This window comes from Anopheles stephensi, unplaced genomic scaffold (genome assembly GCF_013141755.1).
Source record: "Anopheles stephensi strain Indian unplaced genomic scaffold, UCI_ANSTEP_V1.0 ucontig283, whole genome shotgun sequence".
NCBI lineage: Eukaryota > Metazoa > Arthropoda > Insecta > Diptera > Culicidae > Anopheles > Anopheles stephensi.
In genome coordinates this window covers 372,243-391,918 of record NW_023405217.1, presented here as the reverse complement: position 1 = coordinate 391,918, position 19,676 = coordinate 372,243, and the positions used below count along the sequence as shown (strand labels likewise).

Here is a 19,676-nt window from a genome sequence, read left to right as displayed (position 1 = left end):
AAGTATTATCGCTGCACAACAATCAGGACATTTCTACGATTTCGTCAGTTTTTGCAGAAGGAGTCCTTGTCTCTATGCCTATGTCCCAGATTCGTCTCAGTTTCTTTAGGCTCGACCTTTTATTCGACCGTTTTGGCAGCCGTCGCTCTTGCATGTATCTCAACACGTATGTAGCTGGTAATATTGACTTACGACCCGAGATAGAGAGCGAGATAGGGGAAGATTTGATCGACTTCAAGGGCACTTTCTCACCGCTCTTCTTCTTTGGCGCTTTAACCACGAGAGGTCTCAGTCCGTCGTTTCTGGCTTCGTTTGTTTTGATTTTACACGTAGAGTCCTGGCGGACCAGAAGCTGAAGAGTTCTGGCACGTTGGATGGGAGCTGTTTGACCTACACCTGCCGGAATGTCAGTCAATCGAGCAATCAACCTGTCCTTCTGTTTACCTGTCCTACTATTACTCATCTACACTTGCTCACCAGAGCTTACGCCTAGCAGGTAGCGCCTTCGTTTTTTGCTTGTACTTTTTCGCAGGTCTTTCAAAAACACCCTGGACTTAGCATTCCGCAACTTCAGTATCAGGAACTCTTTGACGGTCTTTTCAGTCAGCGTCACAAACGCATTGCTACCGATATCTTTAAACAGTCTATGCACGTATTTCCGATCGGAAAAGCATACCTTCAGCGTGCCTCTACCGCCCCAGGTGCATTCGGCGAAAAACTTTCGATCGAACAGCAAATCGATCGTATCGTGCATTCGGCTGTGCGGATCATTTTTTTTCAACTGCGATGTGATCCACGTTTTAACCAATGGAGTAAAATTCTTCATCCTCCCCGAGCTGCTGTTCAAACTTCGTGAGCTCGTCTGCGTTGCTGATTCGAATGAAATCCAAACCAAGCGGATTATCGATTACCACCTGGTCCGTGTTCAGGACCACCGTATCCTTCACCTGATCCAGCGTCACCAACGCAACGCCTACCTTTTTCTCGACTCGTCCCCAATCGGTCCATTACGTTCGCTACCTGCTGATGGAGACGGTCCGATTTTTTTGTCAATCGTGGCTATTTGTTTCGATAACTGCCGGAACATGTTCAAAAATCGGTGCCATCGTCAGTTCGCTCGGTGCGCTATCGTTCCCCAATCCAAACACCGTTGACATTACGGGATCCTCGAAGTGGTCCGGCTGCTGGGAAGTGGAACCAACGGGCGCTGAATCTTCGCTGTCGGAGCAGGTCATCTTGAGGCTGGGCAGTAGGAATGGGTCGGCGTTGGTGACACTATCCAGCTCATCGTCGGAATCGGCTAAAAAAATAAAAACCAATCATCATTGCTTGCCTCACCAACCATCTCGCTTTTGTGTAGTGGAGAAAGAACACTACCGACGCTTACATTCGATTTTGATCGGCATTCGAGCTTTTTCAGCTTCGTATTCTCGGTCCAGTTGCCTTTCAATTCTTTGGCGAATTCTGTAAATATTGCCCGATTGCCTATCTCGCTTTGAAGGTAACATTTCGGCACGGTAAGTTGGAAAAGCGCCGTGCAGGAAAATCGCATTTGCCGATCACAAGCAAAAAACACCGAAGCGGAATCTGCGCCTGATAGGCTTGTCATGTGTGACGTTTGAATGTTTGTAAACAAACCAAGACCTGTCAAACGCGCGTTGTTCCGATTCCGATCGGCAAAGGCTTGTGGGGCGACCATTCGTTTGTGGAATCGTTGTTTTCTGTTCCAAAATTTCCGTTCTTTCGGTCGGAAAAGGCTTCTCGGAGGAGGATGGAGGGAGAGATTGAGGAACTGGGCGGTTCGGAGCTGGGAACGAAAGATTTCTGGGAGAAAAGCTACGACCTGGAGTTGAAAAACTTTCACGACCACGGTGATTGCGGTGATATTTGGTTCGACGAGGATTGCCAGCATCGCATCGTAACCTGGATCGGCAGGCAGGAGGATAAGATCAAAGTGGACGATTCGATTATTGATTTGGGTAGCTATAAAACTAACTCGTTATTCCATTGCGCATTTATTATTCGGCCTTTTTGTCCGTCTGTTTAGGCTGCGGCAATGGTATGATGTTGATCGAACTTGCCCAGGAAGGGTTCAAAAATCTGACCGGCATCGACTACTCTCCGAAAGCTATTGAACTGGCCAAAGCGATTTGTGCCGATCAGCAGTACCCGTTCATCAAATACCAGGTGGCGGACCTGATGTCGGAGTCGGAGGTGACGGCATTGGGCAAATTTAAGGTGGTGCATGATAAGGGTACGTACGACGCGATCAGCATACATCCGGAGGATTCGAAAACGATGCGCACGAGTTACATCGCAAACGTGCATCGGATGCTGGAGGACGATGGTCTGTTCATTCTTACCTCATGCAACTGGACCGAGTGTGAGCTGGTGAAGAGCTTCGGCGAACTGTTTGAGCTACGAACGGTCATACCGTCGCCCAAGTTTAAGTTTGGCAACAAAGAGGGTAGCGTGGTGACGTCGATTGTGTTCGGGAAAAAGCTATGATAATTATGTGTAATACAGCGTAATTTGAAGCCTTACGGTCTCCTGAAAATTGTGTTTGAATGGAGCAACCGATTAACCGGTTTAAGTTGTGGAAATAAAATGAATCCTCTGAATTAGAGAGCATGTAAATTTCCAACGTATTGACTGCAATAATTTTTTAACAGAAGAAGTGTTGCCAACTAATAACGCCGCCTCCATGCGGTGTTACCACCTAATAACCACAATTGTTTACATGCAGTTCGGTCCCAGAGTTTTGTTCAAATCTGACGAATTAGATCAATCATGAGTTGAAAATAGTAAAAACAAGCTTTTTTCTAAAATAAGCGATAAGTTTATAAAAGAATTAATTCATCAAATTCAAACTCAAAACAAAATAACTGACACAAAATTGCACCAACGGGCATTCCACCGTGCCACGTTGTGATCGGTCCTGTCAATCTTCGGCGGAATGTCAATCTTCGGCAAACGCCGACATTTTTTTTTTGCTTCGAATCCATGTGTTTTTATTCTTCCCAAGTAGCAGGATAGAAAAGCAACGTTCAAAAAATTAAATTATGATCCTTTGGTCCTGTTCGTTCCATCTTCTTTCTTAGCTCTGCAAACTAGAAAGGTCTTGGCCTGTCATTTCTGATTTTTCCCGCTTCAGGATAGTCGAATCTTGCAAAAAATTGAGCGGTCTGGATGTGATTAGGTTTGTTTACCTGGAGTAAAATTTATATTGTAATGGTAACAATTATTCTATAGACTAATCTGCACCATTGCTGACGCTCTTGACTTCCCCGGTTTCAAAATCATCATCCTTTCTCGCTTTGGTAGGCCTACTTGTTGCTTAGATAGAGCGAGAAAGCATTACGATTTTATTACCAGGGTTGGTTTTACATACAGGTCGTCCGATAGTAGAGACGATCTTGTTAAAGGTCAATATCGATCTTATAAATGGAAAGTTGTTTTGAAATGCTACACGAACATTCCTCTAGAGAAATTGCATTGTCGTGCATTGCAAACACACTGTAAGTTAGTTCAATTTGTCCTTTTCTTCCCATTCTTATCAATTCTACCTCAATTCATGCTATCCCTTCATCGAAAATTTCATCGTCCGCTGCAATGCTCCGAATTCTAAGCATATTTAAACACACGCAGCCCTTTTTTGTTGCTTGGGCGATCGGTTCGCCAACGTGCGTACTTGGGCTATGCCACCGCTTCACGAACCCGCTATTAATTGTTGCTTGGGTCTAGACGGGGCAGATATTTTCTCCCATGCTGTAGTGGCGTTTGGTCACAGAAAGTTTCTAAGTTTTCGGCCGTTTTCTGAATCGTGGTGCCGTCCGGTGCAAATGTGGTGACCTGGTTACCCCCCCGCTGCACCCTGATTCCCGGTGGTTTCGTTTGCCGCTGTGCTGAGCTGTCGCGTAGCCCGTCGCTGGTAGACCTCGCGGTGTCATCGTAGCCGTCGTCGTGGTTCTTGGCGTGTGATCAGTAGTTCCGAAAGGCTGCATCTCACGTACGCACACCGTACCGCCTGATCGGTAAAGGTATTTTGGGCCAATTTCATCACTCTCTCCCTCATTCCCTCTCGCTCTTACACTCCCCTGGATCCATCTGGCCCTTCGGGATCACCGTCCTCCCTCCCTAGGGACTGGGTGAAAATGTGTTGTGTGATTGTGTGGCCGACGTTGTCGACCGTCGTTCCAGATTTCGGTCGGTGGGACACGTTCACCTTCCGCGACACCACAGTGCTTCTGGAGAAGAGTTGTGAATCTGGTTTTCACGAGGAGTTTTCTTCTGCTTTTCTTCTTATCCTTCGACGAAATAGTGTTTTCAGTGTAGAATCCCCCAGTGTGACAAAGAAAGTTTCGCTGAGCAACAACGGTACAGTAGCAGGAGCGCAAAATGAGTGCCGCCAATGTCCCCGCCGCCGCCGCCAATCCTGCCCCACCGCCCGTGCTGAAGAAAGGCATCGTGAAGCAGGTATCGTACCACTTTCAACCATCACTGCACGGTTCCACGTTGGCCGTACGGTTTCGTGTGCCTATTGGTGATAAAGGGGGGAAACGAAGCCGAAAGACAAAGTGGGTAGCGACGTTAACTATCTTGTCGCAAGAAGAAACCTAAGAAGAAATGCAGGGAAACCCATTTCGACCCAGCGGTTTGTGATGTGTCTTTGTTGGGCAAACTTAATCCACCGCGGTGGGCACCTACGGTGATGATGATACCACGCTTGACACCGCTGCGATGTGGCATGCCAAGTTGGCATTATTTTATGTAGCGCTCCTTCTCCTCCACCTGCCTCAACCACCCACCATCCCTTCTCCGGTTTCGTGCGATTGCGGTGGTGGTGGTGGTGGTCACCTGTGGTGCCACGATGGAACATTATGCTGCACTGCACCGGATCGAACTTTTGGGGCGAATTTCGGACCCTTTTTTTGCCGAGTGAAAGGTGTTTTTTGTTTCGCGCGAAGATCAGTCAAAAGAAAAGTAATACAAACAGGGAAATATCGATGCTCGTTGAATGGTGAAGGTATTTTCTTTTGCATGTTTTTTTGTTGCTGTAGCACTTGGCTCATTCCATTTTCCCAATGCTTCCTTTGATGTGCAAAGTGTACCGCTGCTGCATTTGCTCCGTTCCATATGTTTTGCAAACAAGTTGACACTTGTCGGTTTATTTGTGTATTTATCGGATGCGCAGAGGAAGCCATCGTAATGGACACCATACCGATCAGAAAATCTTTTAATTCAGTTAATTGATCATAATAATCAGCAATAGTGGGACAGCATTTTAGCCCAATTATGCTTAGGATATACCTGCGCGTGTGTATTTATATTGTGGGATTTAAAACTTTCAACGTGGCCGCTCGTTGTCTGCGCTGCGTGTGCGTGTGTGTGTATTGGTGCTGTCAGTTGGATTTACACAGGCGCAGGAATGTCAAAACGTGTGTCTTTTTCTTTTTCGGCTTCACGCCGAGTCGGAAGTGCGTGCGAACCGTGCCTGTCCACGAGGTTTTCGGGCTACCGAACATATTCTTACCCCATTTCCCTTGTGTGCCCTGTTCCATCTAGATTCTCTCCGGTGATTCGTTGATCCTGCGCGATAAACCCGTAAATGGACCGCCGCGAGAGAAGCAGCTTAACTTTGCTGGCGTTGTCGCACCGAAGCTTGCCCGCCGCCCAACCACCGGATCGAAGTAAGTCCATCGACCATTTTATCCAATCCGGAAACAATCGCTTCATAGCGAAAGTGAGGTTATATGCTTATGCACTATGTTTTCCCTTACCACAGTGACGGTTCGAAGGATCAACCCTACGCGTGGGAAGCGCGCGAGTACCTGCGCCAACGGTTGATCGGCCAGGAGGTGTGGTTCTACTCGGAGAAGCCCCCGAACGCGAACCGCGAGTACGGGTACGTGAAGCTTGGCAAGGACCTCAACTCGGAGAACATCGTCGAGTCGATCGTGTCCGAAGGGTTGGTAACGGTGCGACGGGACAGTGTCCGCCAAACGCCCGAACATGCCCGCCTAATCGAGCTGGAAGATGCAGCGCGCCGGGCCCGCAAGGGCCTCTGGAGCGACGCGCCCGAGGGCGAACACGTGCGCAACATTGTGTGGAACATCGACAACCCGAAGCAGTTCGTCGATCAGCACGGTGGCCAGCTGATCAAGGCGATCATCGAGCACGTGCGCGACGGATCGACGGTGCGTGCCTTCCTCATGCCGAACCCGCGCGTCTTCCAGCACATCACGCTCATGATGTCCGGTATCCGCTGTCCCGGGTTTAAGCTAGACGCGGAAGGTAAGCCGGACAACACGACGGACGTGCCGTACGCGGAGGAGGCTCGCTTCCACGTGGAAAGCCGGTTGCTGCAGCGCGAGGTGAAGATTCGGCTCGAGTCGAACAGCAACACGAACTTCCTCGGTACGATTCTCTGCCCGGAGGGTAACATTGCCGAATCCCTGCTGCGGAACGGGTTTGCCAAGTGTGTCGAGTGGAGCATACCGTACGTGAAGGAGGGTATCGACCGGTTGCGCGCCTCCGAGCGGGAAGCCAAGATGGGTCGGTTGCGCCTGTGGAAGGATTATAAGCCGCCGGCAGCGTTGGCCAACACCAAGGACAAGGAGCTGGTCGGTACGGTGATGGAGGTGTACAATGGGGACGCGATCTCGGTGAAGGTGGGCAACGTCACGAAGAAGGTGTTCTTCTCGTCGATTCGTCCGCCGCGCCCGAAGGAGGAGGATGGTCCGCGGGCGAAGAACTCGCGCCCCCTGTACGACATTCCCTACATGTTCGAGGCACGCGAATTCCTGCGCAAGAAGCTGATCGGCAAGCGTGTCACGTGTACGCTGGACTACGTTGCACCGGCGCGCGATAACTACCCGGAGAAGTACTGCTACACCGTGCGGCTGGATGACCAGTAAGTAGAGCAAGAGGAATATACATTAAGTACTCAAAATACCACCATATATAGGTTGAAAAGTTGCCTTATGAAAACAGTGGCAAGATTTTCGATTAAGTGGTGGCAGATGATCGTACGCAATCATATAGTGGTATGTGTTTAAGCCTTTGGGTTTTATTGCAACATGCCTCTAAGCAATTTGCGATACAATATTTTTCATTTGCGAATCTATATGTGCTGGTCTTGTTGCTGCTACCGATCGAGCCTGAGGAAAATATTTTAAATGCTCCAAATACCACCATATATAGGTTGAAAAGTTGCCTTTCTAAACCTGTGGCAAGATTTTCGATTAGGTGGTGGTAGATGATCGTACGCAATCATATAGTGGTATGTGTTTAAGCCTCCGGGTTTTACTGCAACATGCCTCTAAGCAATTTGCGATACAAGTTTTTTGTGGATCGTTTCGAATGTTCGATCGTGTGAGATGATCAGAATTAGCAATGACGCCAACCAACTAAATAAAATCTCCGCTCTTTACAGGAACGTCGCGGAAGCAATGCTAGAGAAGGGTCTCGCCACGGTGATCAACTACCGCCAGGACGATGAGCAGCGTTCGCCCGAGTACGACAAACTGCGCGCCGCCCAGGAGCAAGCGATCAAGGGCCAGAAGGGTATGCACGCGAAAAAGCAAACCCCGTCCCATCGCATCAACGATCTGACCACGGATCACTCCCGCATCAAGCATCACTATCTGCCATCGTGGCAGCGAGCCCTCCGCACCGAAGCGCTCGTCGAGTTTGTTGCGAGCGGCTCGCGCCTTCGTATCTACTGCCCGAAGGAAAGCTGCCTCGTTACGTTCCTGCTCGCCGGCATTAGCTGTCGCCGCTCGTCCCGCCCGGCGATCGGTGGTGCCCCGGCCCAGGAAGCGGAACCGTACGGCGACGAAGCGTTGCAGTTCACCCGCGAACGGGTGCTGCAGCGGGACGTGAGCGTCAAGATCGAAACGACCGACAAGCAAGCGACCAGCGTGATCGGTTGGCTGTTCACCGAGCATAACGTCAATCTGTCGGTGGCGCTCGTCGAAGAAGGTCTGGCGGAGGTTCACTTTACCGCGGAAAAGTCCGACTACTACCGTGTGCTGCGTGATGCGGAAACGCGCGCCAAGGCGCAGCGTAAGAACATCTGGAAGGATTACGTCGAGAAGGTGGCGGCGGAGGAGGAGAAGGATGAGATTGAGGATACGCCGGACGTGAACACACCGGCCGAGCGGAAGGTGAAGTACGAAAGCGTGGTCGTGACGGAGGTAACGCCCGAGCTGCAGTTCTACGCCCAGCACACGGACCAGGGCGCCAAGCTCGAGGAGCTGATGACGAAGCTGCGCCAGGACTTTAAGGCGATGCCACCGGTAACGGGCTCGTACGCACCGCGACGCGGCGATATGTGTGCGGCCAAGTTCTCCGAGGACGACGAGTGGTACCGTGCGAAGGTGGAGAAGGTCGAGAAGGGTGGAAACGTGTCGATTCTCTACATCGATTACGGCAACCGTGAGGTAAGTTTGCGTTTGCTGTCCCGCATCTGACTGATGCTGACCTTCCCGCAAGCTCCTTAGATCCATTTCTACCGTTACGAAAGAAATGCTTGAGTCATAAGCTTGCAATAGCAACCCGGGAGCGGAACTCTGGATTGAAGATCGTTTGTCGCACGCCAAATCTCCTCCTAGGTGGTTGCTGAAGTCGGTGACGCGTAGCGCGGAACGTATCCTCTGGAGCGGTTGGAGTAGGACCGCGGCGGTAACATTCTGTTACCAGGTCCGCCATTACTGCCCCCTCGTTTCAACCACGATTCGCGCATGGTGTCGCAATGACGGAAGGAACCTCAAGCTTAGGATGCGAGAGTGCATTACAAATGCATCGCACGATCGCAGCACTTAGTGACGTTCTGCTCGGACAGTATTAACAATTCCATCCGACTTTTCCAGATGGAAATGTGGTGTGCGTGTGTGTGTTTTATGATTTTGCTCTATCTTCCCTGTTCTCTTCCGCCAGACTGTCCCTTCGACCCGCCTTGCAATGATCCCGCCTACCTTCATCTCGGAGAAACCGTTCGCGCATCTGTATGTGCCGGCCTTGCTGCTGCTACCGACCGATCCCGATGATCGTACCGAAGCCGTGAAAGCGTTCTCGCAGGACGTGCTGAACCGAACGCTCAACATGAACGTCGAGTATCGGTAAGTTTATGGGGGCGCAGCTGGAACAAAACATCCCCGGGGGGCAATGGTATGCCAAAGATGTGGTGTGTAACAGCTAACGCTGTGTTCTAGCCAGATCTTCTAGACCATTGCCAATAGAAACGACAGGATCTGGCACTGCTTGTATCCGTACCGACTTTCGGAAGCGCGCGCAGCGAATTTGGCGTACTGCGTGCAGCCTTAAATAGGTTTTACATTTACTACCTTTAAGTTGCTGAGGGTCTCTAAAATTATCAGCATATCGCCTATCTTCTTTGGCGCTGCAAGCCTAACAGATCTTGTACTTTTCTTGACTTGACTTGGGCCGGGTACAGTAGGTCCTGTGTGTACGTGTAGGCGATCTGGATGGGATTTGAACCCCGCTCCTGCCATGTGGAAGACGGGCGCCTCTATCGCTTTTGCCATCGTACCGTCTTATTGTTACTATTGCCGGTTTATAAAGCAATGAAAAGGTCCTGATTTTTGTTGAGGATCCCTATTCGAGCTTGTATGCAAATTTGGCTGCTACGCCATACACCATCAACAACAAAAAGTCTTGAGGCCCAAAGATGCTGAACACCAGAAAGCTTACTCTCTCTTCTCCATTCCGTCTTACCTTCAGCATCTCCGGAACCGAGTACGTAACGCTGGTTGATCCCAGCACGAAGGCCGACATCGCCGAAGACCTAATCGCTGACGGTTACTTGATCGCGGACAAGAACAAGAAGGATCGCAGATTGACCAAGCTGGTAAGTATAGAACAGCAGAAACGAATCGGTTGAGGGGGGGGTGTTAGTTGACGAACCTGTAACACCATGCGCATCTCGCCACAGATTGCGGACTACAAGGATGCAGAGCAGAAGGCCCGCAAGCAGCACAAGGGCATCTGGCAGTACGGTGACAGCACCGAAGACCAGGCCGGAGAGTTTGGCCTCAGCCGTTAATGGGCCGGCCATCGCTCTCCCATGCCGTTCACCCCAGACAGTTTCACGTCACGTCACGACACGCGCCCTCTGCTCTAAGCCACACGTACACGCGTTTACATCCGACTGGTATACGCCCACACGTCTTACTATCTGTAGCTGTGATTGATCCTCACCTAACCTGTGTGTGTGTGTGTGACGGTCGCCGCGCTACAAGGACTGGTTAAACTGTTTTTCACCTCAACTCGTACGACTATAATTGGCGCAAGGATCACGAGAGCGATCATCGATTCGTTGTTGTGTAGCACGTGTGTGAGTGTGTGGTGTGAGCAGCGAGCATCCGGACGGTTGAACCGTTTTGATTTCGGAACTTAACACGCACACACACACACACTTGCACTTGCACTCAGAATCGACAAGAAGCGGACGGAAACAAAACGGGTTGAACGCATGCAAATGAATCATTACACACCTGCCTATCAATATATAACAGTAAAACAAAAAAACAAAAGTACACTATATAATGTGAGACAAAAAAAAAGAAGTGAAAAAGTAAAAAAAAAAGGGAGCGAACATATGAAGCGAAACCTACATTTGCTGTGCTTGCTCTGGCGCCTAAAGGAGGACACACCAACACCACTACTACTGCCCGGTATATCTTCCACCGTATGCTGCTCGAACACACGTGTATCATCGTCGACAACCACTATCCACTCCAGTGTTCGAGTACGTACAACGAAATCGGAATGCTGCGCCACTAATACTCCGCCACTGGACGCTTGCCGAGTCCTTTGACTTGACGCTGCGAGTTGGCAACCAGTACGTAATACAGCCGCTATGATGGGTGTGGGTGTGTGTGTGTGTAGCGTTAAAAGCTACACCACTTACGCGGTGTCTGAAGAAGAAGCAGTAAGGGCCGAGACAACGGAGCTATAGCTACAAAGCACATATATGAGACTGGAGCGCGAGCGCCAGAGCAATGGTTTGCGCATTTTTTGTTGTCAAACGTTCACATTTAGCCATTAGTTTTTGTATGTTTTTTTTTTTGTTTGTTTTCCTTCTTTAACGCTCTCCTGTTCCAAGTATGTGTTTTTATTTCTACAATTTACGCGCGCGTATCGCATTATATACATCTTCCATCTGCCGTCTGTCTGATTTAATCGTAAAGAATCTTTTTATTTGTTTGTTTGCTTCACGCTTCCTTACCATTTACTACTTCTTTTGTCTTGGTTCCAATACATGGTGAAAATAAAGAGAGAAAAAAAACTATCCTGACATTATAAAACTGTAAAGCAACGGCCTCCCCCCTCGGTGTCAAGTGAGAGTTAGTTACATCCGATGTGAACGAGAGATGTTAAGTGTTAAGATGAATGTTGTTGGATGGTATTTAGCATTTGCTGAAAAAATTCAGCTTCACTGGTCCATGTGACATGGACATGGACATCTTGGAGAATTTTCAACCTTGATCGCCTGGTACCGTTCTCGTGACATAACCCCTATCGGAGACATTGCAAGGCTGGAACATCACCTAGTACAATCTAGAGAACACACCACGAAACTCCGGTCCATCAAGTATAGCACCGCACTATGGGACGATCTCAACCAACGAATCCTTACCCGCCATCGAATCCACCACTATGCAGCTTCCCTGGCGTCGATATCACGGTCTGTGTCATCTGTCAATCATCGCATCACCTGACAAACAGTACCAGAAGAACCTCATCCATTTGCTACCTATCATCAGTAAACTGTCGGGAGACAGTGTCGATCATCGCATACCAAATATTGCAATCCATAGTTAAGCCATGTCCGAAATGGTGTGTAAAAGACCCAAAACCTCTAGAAGATAGATTTCGATAAAAAAAAATGGCTTGGGAGAGAGCTCTTCAACAACTTCGCTTCGAACGAGAAGCTAAGAAGTGTCATCAGTTCCAGCCTTAATATTCAGCGGTTGCAACGTCTGAAAGCAAGCTGTTCTATTGCGCTTAACCCACGATCTCGTCTACTTCAATCCATCGGCGACTTTGAATTGCATAAATTTAGGCGCAGCTTTAAAATTCAACGCGCTACGAGTCAGCTTCTCTGAGTAATTCATAGTACTTTGATGGTACTGAGTACTACTATCTTCGTCCAGAACTGCCTGAATAAGAAGCTAGAAGATTTCGAGAGGAAGGATTTAGTCAAACCCACGGAAAAAACGACCTACACGACGTCTACGATGAACCCACTAACGTCCATCTAAGGAAGTCTGATGCGACGTTATCGTTAGCAGTTCCGAACGACCTAGTCCGTAAATTCCTCACACACCGTTAATGAGAATACAATGAACCGAACGGTAGGACGGTAGACGTCGATCGAACGCGTGCGCTTCACAGGACGTCGGCCACTAGTCGATAAGGCCTGGAAGCAATTACACACTGCGGGCTGATAATTTCGTAACCGACTGAAATTACGCTTCAACAGCCCCAGCACAAACACGGGGTACAATTAAAACTGAAGTATCCCCTAAAATAGGCAGATTTAGCGGCTAATCCCCCCATTTTTATGAATTCTTGATGATATGGAATCAAAACAAAAAGGGCTACGATAAGGCAGGCGTTCTCACACGATATTCGTCTTATCAATGTGGCAGCAAGCGTGGGATTGTTTAATGGCTGCAGTTTATTGTAGTACAAGCGTTGCGAATTGTTATCGACCGGCCGGCCTAAATCTACGCTAACGAGTAATTTTGGCAAGGTATCTGCGGGTAAAGCAGATTAGACCAGACGTTGATAGAAAGTGTAAGCTTTTTGGCAAGGCGGCTTATCGCCGGAGCCCTTACCGCTTGGTATGCATTTTGCAAATTGGTAGCGCATGCAGCCGTGCTGGGGATTTCCTTCTTTACACCGACCTGTATTCTTCCGCTATTCCCCGCTTATCGTGACGCGTTTTGTAAGCGCAAACTTTGTGTCCTTTCCTGATTATCGGATGATTTTTGCACGTTCCCAGTGCCCAGGTTTTTGGTATAAAAAGGAGCGACGCGTGCCTTGTGGTACATCATTGTGCGTCAAGATGAAAACCTTCGTGCTACTAGTAGGTCTGTTGGCCGTTGCCAGCGCCGAATGGATCGATATCGATTGGTCCACGGTGCGCCCGATCGAGGAGTTCGATCACTACTGGGCCCGTCTGCCGGCGGATATGCAGAAGTACCGTCAGATGCTGCCGTCCCACCGTATCGTCAACGGCCAGGAGGCGACGCCCGGTCAGTTCCCGTACCAGATTGCTCTGCTGAGCGAGTTCTTGACCGGAACCGGTCTGTGCGGAGGTACCGTCTTGACCAACAACTTTATCCTGACTGCTGCTCACTGCGTCGTGTCCGGTACCACGACTCTGGCCCGCGGTGGTACTGCCATCATGGGTGCCCACAACCGTGCCGTCCAGGAGGCTACCCAGCAGCGCATCCGTTTCTCGACCGGAGGCATCGTCCGCCATCCGCAGTACAGTCCGACCAACATCCGTAACGATATTGCCGTCGTGCGTCTGGATGGTACGATCACCTTCAACACCCGCGTGCAGCCGGCTCGTCTGCCAGCTCGTTCGGACTCGCGCCAGTTCGGTGGATTCACCGGCACTGTGTCCGGATTCGGACGTACGTCCGACGGCAGCCAGGCTACCTCCAATGTGGTCAGGTTCGCCAGAAATCCGGTCATGACCAACGCTGACTGTATCGCTCGCTGGAACACTGCCCTGATTCAGCCCCAGAACGTGTGCCTGAGCGGTGAGGGAGGTCGCTCGTCGTGCAACGGTGACTCGGGTGGCCCACTCACCGTCCAGGACGGCGGAAGCCTTCAGATCGGTGTTGTGTCGTTCGGATCTGCTGCCGGTTGCTCGATCGGTATGCCGTCGGTGTACGCCCGCGTATCGTTCTTCCTGGGATGGATCGAGGCCAACTCGGACTTCACTGCTCGCCCTTAATTTCGTAGAAAGTATTATGTGTTACAATAAAACGGACTAAATCAAATGCATTATTTGCTCCAAAAGAGTTGTGTCAAGTGCTTGGTAACAACTGTGGTACAAGGTAAACGTGTCAAACAAGCGTCAGAGCTTTAAAACCGCTCTGGACAACTTAACAGCCGGCTGTAGCCGTACTTACAGTGCGATGGCACTGTGGTACAGATGAGAGCGGTGTCGGTCGTCACATGACATGACCCGGTGTTCAAATCCCGTAGAGATGACTGACTATCTAACTTCTTGGTACCAATAGGTCTAGAAATCCAGAAATAGCAGACATAACCTAAGTGGCGTCAGGTTAAGTCACGAAGAAGAAGTCGATGCTGCACTCACATGTGCTCTGTCTTCTGCAGACAGATGAGAGTCAGATTTTACGACCGGGGTTCAAATCCCATCCAGACCGCCTCCCCGTACGTAAGGCTGACTAATTTGCTACGGGTGTAATCAAGTCACAGAGAGCCAAAAAATGGCAGGCCGAGACCTCTCCGGGTTTTAGGGCCAAGGAAGAAGAAGAATGATTTTTAGAAGCTTTGTGACCTCATTCGTTTCTTCGAGAGTCTCAGTAGAGACTGCCCATGTCGAAGCAAGTTGTACATAAACCTTTTCTCCAAGCGAAGATTTTCAAGAGGGTCCTTTACTGATGTGATTTTTTGACATAAAAAGCAGCAGGAAGTTGCGGTTTCTTCAAGTAATATCATGCAAAGAAGGATGTGGTTTATGGTATTCTGTGTCAAGAGATCAGCTCCGAAAAACCAATTTTCGAAACATACATTATTAGCGCCAACCGATAAGTTCTTTTCAAATGGTATTCACAGTCGCTAAGATATGCTAAACTAGCTTCGTTTTGTTAAGAAAAAAGTTCAATAACCTACCTCAATTATCACGTTCCACACAATGCTTGACCGAGTCGACTCGATCTGCACCTCAGCGCCATCTCTCGGTGTTCGTGCGTGTACTAATAACTTCGGAGAAACGCAAACTGAGCCTGAAACACAGCCGTCCCCGACTGTGTTATCTACAGTGTGGAATGTTTCTATCCCACTACATGCTCAACGCTTAGCTTAAGCCAATTAATCCAGGCCGCCGTTAAAAAAGCTACGACAACAGCAAATGGCTGTCCCCGCTTTTGCTTTGCTTTTTGGCGGAAAAAGTTTATTGCCATCGTAAACCAAAAAATAAAATAACAAACGATCCGCTAAAAAGTGGTAGCGTGATTAGGAAACTACTTGAAAACCTTACCTTCCTGGTGGCCACCGGTTTCTCACCGGCCCGGTGGGAAGAATTCCAATCTACACGCAATAAATCCTCCGATATCTCGAAGGTCCCTCAGGATCGTGAGACTGTGCGTAGGACGTGCGTGCACCAATACAACACTAGCTATGTAAAGCGATAACGTTATATTCTAGCACCATTATGTACTTCCAATTTGTGTAGGAAAATAGTCTAATCCAGGTGACGAAATTCGGACACCCGTTCGGGAAGGTAATCCAAGGCTCTGTCCAATAATGGACGGCAATAAAATGGTGATTTGGTCGACGCGCTTGCCAATTCCCACACAACAACTTTTCTTCTCTTCGCCTAAGATAAGTCCATATCTTATCGATGCTGTGGGAATTAATCGATCCGCCACGCACTTTTTCCCGTAACTCGATGGCTTAGGTCGCGATTGCAGGATGTAACTATCGGTGTTAATTGGATAAGAATTGTATAGCAATTGAAGGTATAAAAGCACCATGCCGTGCCCAATAGTTCACTTAACGTTGTGGTGTGTCAAGATGAAAACCTTCGCGCTTCTTGTGGGACTTCTGGCCGTTGCCAGCGCCGAATGGATCGACATCGATTGGTCGAAGGTTCGACCGATCGAGGAGTTCGATCACTACTGGGAGCGTCTGCCGGCGGAGATGCAGATCTACCGTAAGATGCTGCCGTCCCACCGTATTGTCAACGGCCAGGAGGCGACCCCCGGTCAGTTCCCGTACCAGATCGCTCTGCTGAGCGAGTTCTTGACTGGAACCGGTCTATGCGGAGGATCCGTCTTGACCAACAACTACATCCTGACTGCTGCTCACTGCGTCGTGTCCGGTACGACGACTCTGGCCCGCGGTGGTACTGCCATCATGGGTGCCCACAACCGTAACGTCCAGGAGACTACCCAGCAGCGCATCCGTTTCTCGACCGGAGGCATCGTCCGCCATCCGCAGTACACGACCACCAACATCCGTAACGATATTGCTGTGGTCCGTCTGGATGCTCCGATCGTCTTCAACGCCCGCGTCCAGCCGGCTCGTCTGCCTGCTCGCTCGGATACTCGTCAGTTCGGAGGATTCACCGGCACTGTGTCCGGATTCGGACGTACGTCGGACGGCAGCCAGGCTACCTCTGCTGTGGTCAGGTTCACCAGCAACCCGGTCATGACCAACGCTGACTGTATTGCTCGCTGGAACACTGCCCTGATCCAGCCACAGAACGTGTGCCTGAGCGGAGAGGGTGGTCGCTCGGCCTGCAACGGTGACTCCGGTGGTCCGCTGGCCGTCCAGGACGGTGGAAGCCTCCAGATCGGTGTTGTGTCGTTCGGATCTGCTGGCGGTTGCTCGATCGGTATGCCGTCAGTGTACGCCCGTGTGTCGTTCTTCCTGGGATGGATCGAGGCCAACTCGGACTTCGTTGCTCGTGCATAAATCGCTTCGCAAAAGGATAATGAATAAAAGTGACTAAAATTTACAATGTAATCTTTTTTTGATTCTTTGTTTGGTTTGTAGCTAGTTTAGACATACTTTAGTAACAGTCTTCGAACTGTATTGGTTCCTTTAGCCTGGAAACAGTCAGGCGGAACAATCGATAGGGAGCTTAAAAGTTCTGACGGAATAAGTTTGCATTTAAAAATGTATTGCATACTTTTAGGCGTGCGTTAGTAAGATTTCGACAAGGTGGGACCTTTTCTAGGTCACTTGCCTATTCCGAGGGACCTAGTCCCAGAGGTCTAGCCCTTGGGACCTAGTGCAAAGAGGCTAATCGAAGGGTTCTATTCAAAGGGGCCTAGTCCAAGGAGCCTATTCCAAAGGGTTATACCAAGGGATGTATCTCAAGAGGCCTAATCGAAGGGACCTAGTCCAAGGATCCTAGTCCAAGGGGCCTCCTCGAAAGAGCCTATTCCAAGGAGTCTCGTTCAAGGGACATATTCCAACGGACTTTATCAAGTGGTCTTACCAAGGTCGCAAGCTACCTAGTCCAAGCAGCTGCTCGCTTACATTTAAGAGACGAAGCCTTCCGATAGCTCCGCGCTCGCTGCTAGCGAAGAGCTTCAAGAGGTCAAAGAGCTACCTCGTGAGGATGAAGAGCTCGAAGAGTGCGAAGAGCTACTTTGTGAGGTCAGTGCTTCATGGTGGGGGCAGAGTGATAAAATCCTCCTTCTCTCTTTCTCGCTCTCTCTCATTGACATGAGCCTTTGCTTCTCCGCCTCACTCATTTTGACTCATCCGACTCACTCGTTCTGCTAGTGAAATCGAGTAGGGTCCAGAACATCCGTTTGGAATAGAAGAGCACATATCCTTCAATTTATCAAGGTAAGGCTCCCTGGTAGCTCTCAAGCTCCCAACAATCCAACACGAAATACAACCAAATTCCCATCGGTTTAACTGACCTGCTCATAGCTTTAGATTGAAACAGCTATTGCATACTTTGAGGTATTTTGAATCCAGGGGGAAAACTTTTCCATTCAACATCACAATAGAATGAGCAGCAAAATTTTAGACAATTCAAGTTAGAGGCTAAGCTTTTATTTACATGTTACCCTTAAGCAACTCATATCGCAGATCATTCAGATTTAAGCAGTCGCCACAAAGTCCGAGTTGGCCTCGATCCATCCCAGGAAGAACGACACACGGGCGTACACCGACGGCATACCGACGGCACAACCAGCAGCAGATCCGAACGACACCACACCAATCTGAAGGCTTCCACCTTCCTGAACGGCCAGCGGGCCACCAGAGTCTCCGTTGCAGGCCGAGCGACCACCCTCTCCGCTCAGGCACACGTTCTGAGGCTCGATCAGCACAGCGTTCCAGCTGGCAATACAGTCAGCGTTGGTCATGATCGGGTTGGTCGTGAACATCACGACATTCGAGGTAGCCTGGCTAGCATCGGACGTACGTCCGAATCCGGACACGGTTCCAAGGAATCCTCCGAACTGGCGAGAGTCCGAACGGGCGGGCAGACGCACTGGCTGAACGCGGGCGTTGAAGACGATTGGAGTATCCAGACGCACCAAGGCAATATCGTTACGGATGTTGGCTGAGGTGTAGAACGGATGGGGAATTACTCCCGGGCCCGAGAACCGGATGCGCTGCTGGCTTGGCTCCACGGTGCTGCGATCATGGGCACCGATGATGGCAGTACCACCGGACGCCAGAATACCGGCCGTTCCGACAACGCAGTGAGCAGCAGTCAGGATGAAGTTGTTGGTGAGAACCGAACCTCCGCACAGGCCGCTCGTGATCACGAACTCACTCAGCAGAGCGATCTGGTACGGAAACTGACCGGGCGTCGCCTCCTGACCGTTGACGATACGGTGCGACGGAAGCATCTTACGGTAGATCTGCATCTCCGCCGGCAGACGCTCCCAGTAGTGATCGAACTCCTCGATCGGTCGAACCTTCGACCAATCGATGTCGATGTTGGCGCTGGCCGCGGCAAACAGAGCTACTAGAAGCACGAACGATTTCATCTTGACACTGGATACGGTACGTTCTTGCCTGACCTTCTTATATACTAAACATCGCCGCCCAACGGATGTTGGCTGGTTGTGTGATAGCTCCTTATCGCACAAGCGTAATCTCGGATCGGTCTTTCCAATGACAATTATCGGCGGTAAATCCAATCGGGTGTGCAGCATTTCGTTACCTGCAGTCGCATCTAACGTGCTAGCCCAATGACGTTACATTATTATACTTAACTCACCTCTCGGTCCAGGGTTAGGACTGGAATACCATCGGGACTGACGGACTATCCAACTACGTGGTATAAATGAGTTTGGGAAACCATAAGATGGCCGTCATGACGTAGCCGGGCGTGAAGCCAGGAATAAGCAACTAATCGATTCTTCTTCTCAGCAATATCCTACCATTCAAGGGTACCCGCTAGGTCATCGCCTGCTCATGACCTACAGCCCAAAATCAACAACACTTAGCATAATACGTATTGATGTAGCAATCCTGCAGCTTGCATCATCATGATTTACTAGCCCTCATAATCTAATTATCAATGCTTCCGATTAGATACAAAGCCAGTAGAGCCGCCGACCCACTCTTTCGCAGAACGCGCCATTAGGGCTACGAACGAACAAACCTATCTCAAAAATAACCCGACACACGTAAAAATAAGCTTAGCCAGAGACGGGAAACCCCTGATTGCGTTCTGGCTGATCGGGTGCGGTAGCACAGGCACACACTACAAGGAACGATGATAAAAATATGCTTACCGAATCCAGCTGATTAGCCGACCGCCACCATATCGGTGGTCTTGAATGGATACTGGTGGTTCATTGACGCACCATCGTGATGGTTTTATTGGAGGTAGTAACATGATGCAGCACTGATTTGGGAACACCGATAATTGCTACTAATACGTAGATAGGTGTACTTGG

The 19,676-nt window shown here is 49.7% G+C and overlaps 5 protein-coding genes and 1 pseudogene across 6 annotated transcripts; 4 read left to right on the top strand and 2 right to left on the bottom strand.

Annotated features, from left to right (window-relative positions):
• Nucleotides 1-140: 140 nt before the first annotated feature.
• On the bottom strand, nucleotides 141-1,640 carry LOC118516389. Its single transcript, XM_036062254.1, has 2 exons — nucleotides 1,388-1,640; nucleotides 141-1,300 (listed from the first exon to the last, which is right to left on the bottom strand). Exons 1-2 carry the CDS (start codon nucleotides 1,506-1,508, stop codon nucleotides 1,050-1,052), a joined length of 372 nt encoding a protein of 123 aa, XP_035918147.1. The 5' UTR covers nucleotides 1,509-1,640; the 3' UTR covers nucleotides 141-1,049.
• On the top strand, nucleotides 1,623-2,637 carry LOC118516388 (EEF1A lysine methyltransferase 2-like). The gene is made up of 2 exons (XM_036062253.1): nucleotides 1,623-1,979; nucleotides 2,048-2,637. The coding sequence occupies exons 1-2, from the start codon at nucleotides 1,772-1,774 to the stop codon at nucleotides 2,506-2,508; spliced, it is 669 nt and encodes a 222-aa protein (XP_035918146.1). The 5' UTR covers nucleotides 1,623-1,771; the 3' UTR covers nucleotides 2,509-2,637.
• Nucleotides 2,638-3,727: 1,090 nt separating this feature from the next.
• On the top strand, nucleotides 3,728-11,337 carry LOC118516366 (staphylococcal nuclease domain-containing protein 1-like). 2 transcript variants are annotated; one of them, XM_036062218.1, is made up of 8 exons: nucleotides 3,728-4,040; nucleotides 4,322-4,476; nucleotides 5,566-5,690; nucleotides 5,786-6,913; nucleotides 7,436-8,444; nucleotides 8,941-9,122; nucleotides 9,745-9,871; nucleotides 9,956-11,337. In XM_036062218.1, the coding sequence occupies exons 2-8, from the start codon at nucleotides 4,399-4,401 to the stop codon at nucleotides 10,064-10,066; spliced, it is 2,760 nt and encodes a 919-aa protein (XP_035918111.1). In that variant the 5' UTR covers nucleotides 3,728-4,040; nucleotides 4,322-4,398; the 3' UTR covers nucleotides 10,067-11,337. The 2 variants fall into 2 exon arrangements, with proteins under 2 accessions (XP_035918111.1, XP_035918112.1); XM_036062219.1 differs by having other exon boundaries at nucleotides 3,729-4,034.
• A 1,734-nt stretch (nucleotides 11,338-13,071) lies between these two features.
• LOC118516368 (brachyurin-like) lies at nucleotides 13,072-16,764 on the top strand. Its single transcript, XM_036062221.1, has 2 exons — nucleotides 13,072-13,954; nucleotides 16,669-16,764. The coding sequence occupies exons 1-2, from the start codon at nucleotides 13,097-13,099 to the stop codon at nucleotides 16,711-16,713; spliced, it is 903 nt and encodes a 300-aa protein (XP_035918114.1). The 5' UTR covers nucleotides 13,072-13,096; the 3' UTR covers nucleotides 16,714-16,764.
• Nucleotides 15,788-16,764, top strand: LOC118516370 (annotated as a pseudogene).
• A 1,079-nt stretch (nucleotides 16,765-17,843) lies between these two features.
• On the bottom strand, nucleotides 17,844-18,791 carry LOC118516369 (brachyurin-like). Its single transcript, XM_036062222.1, has one exon. The coding sequence runs from the start codon at nucleotides 18,756-18,758 to the stop codon at nucleotides 17,859-17,861; it is 900 nt and encodes a 299-aa protein (XP_035918115.1). The 5' UTR covers nucleotides 18,759-18,791; the 3' UTR covers nucleotides 17,844-17,858.
• Between the last annotated feature and the right edge of the window lie 885 nt (nucleotides 18,792-19,676).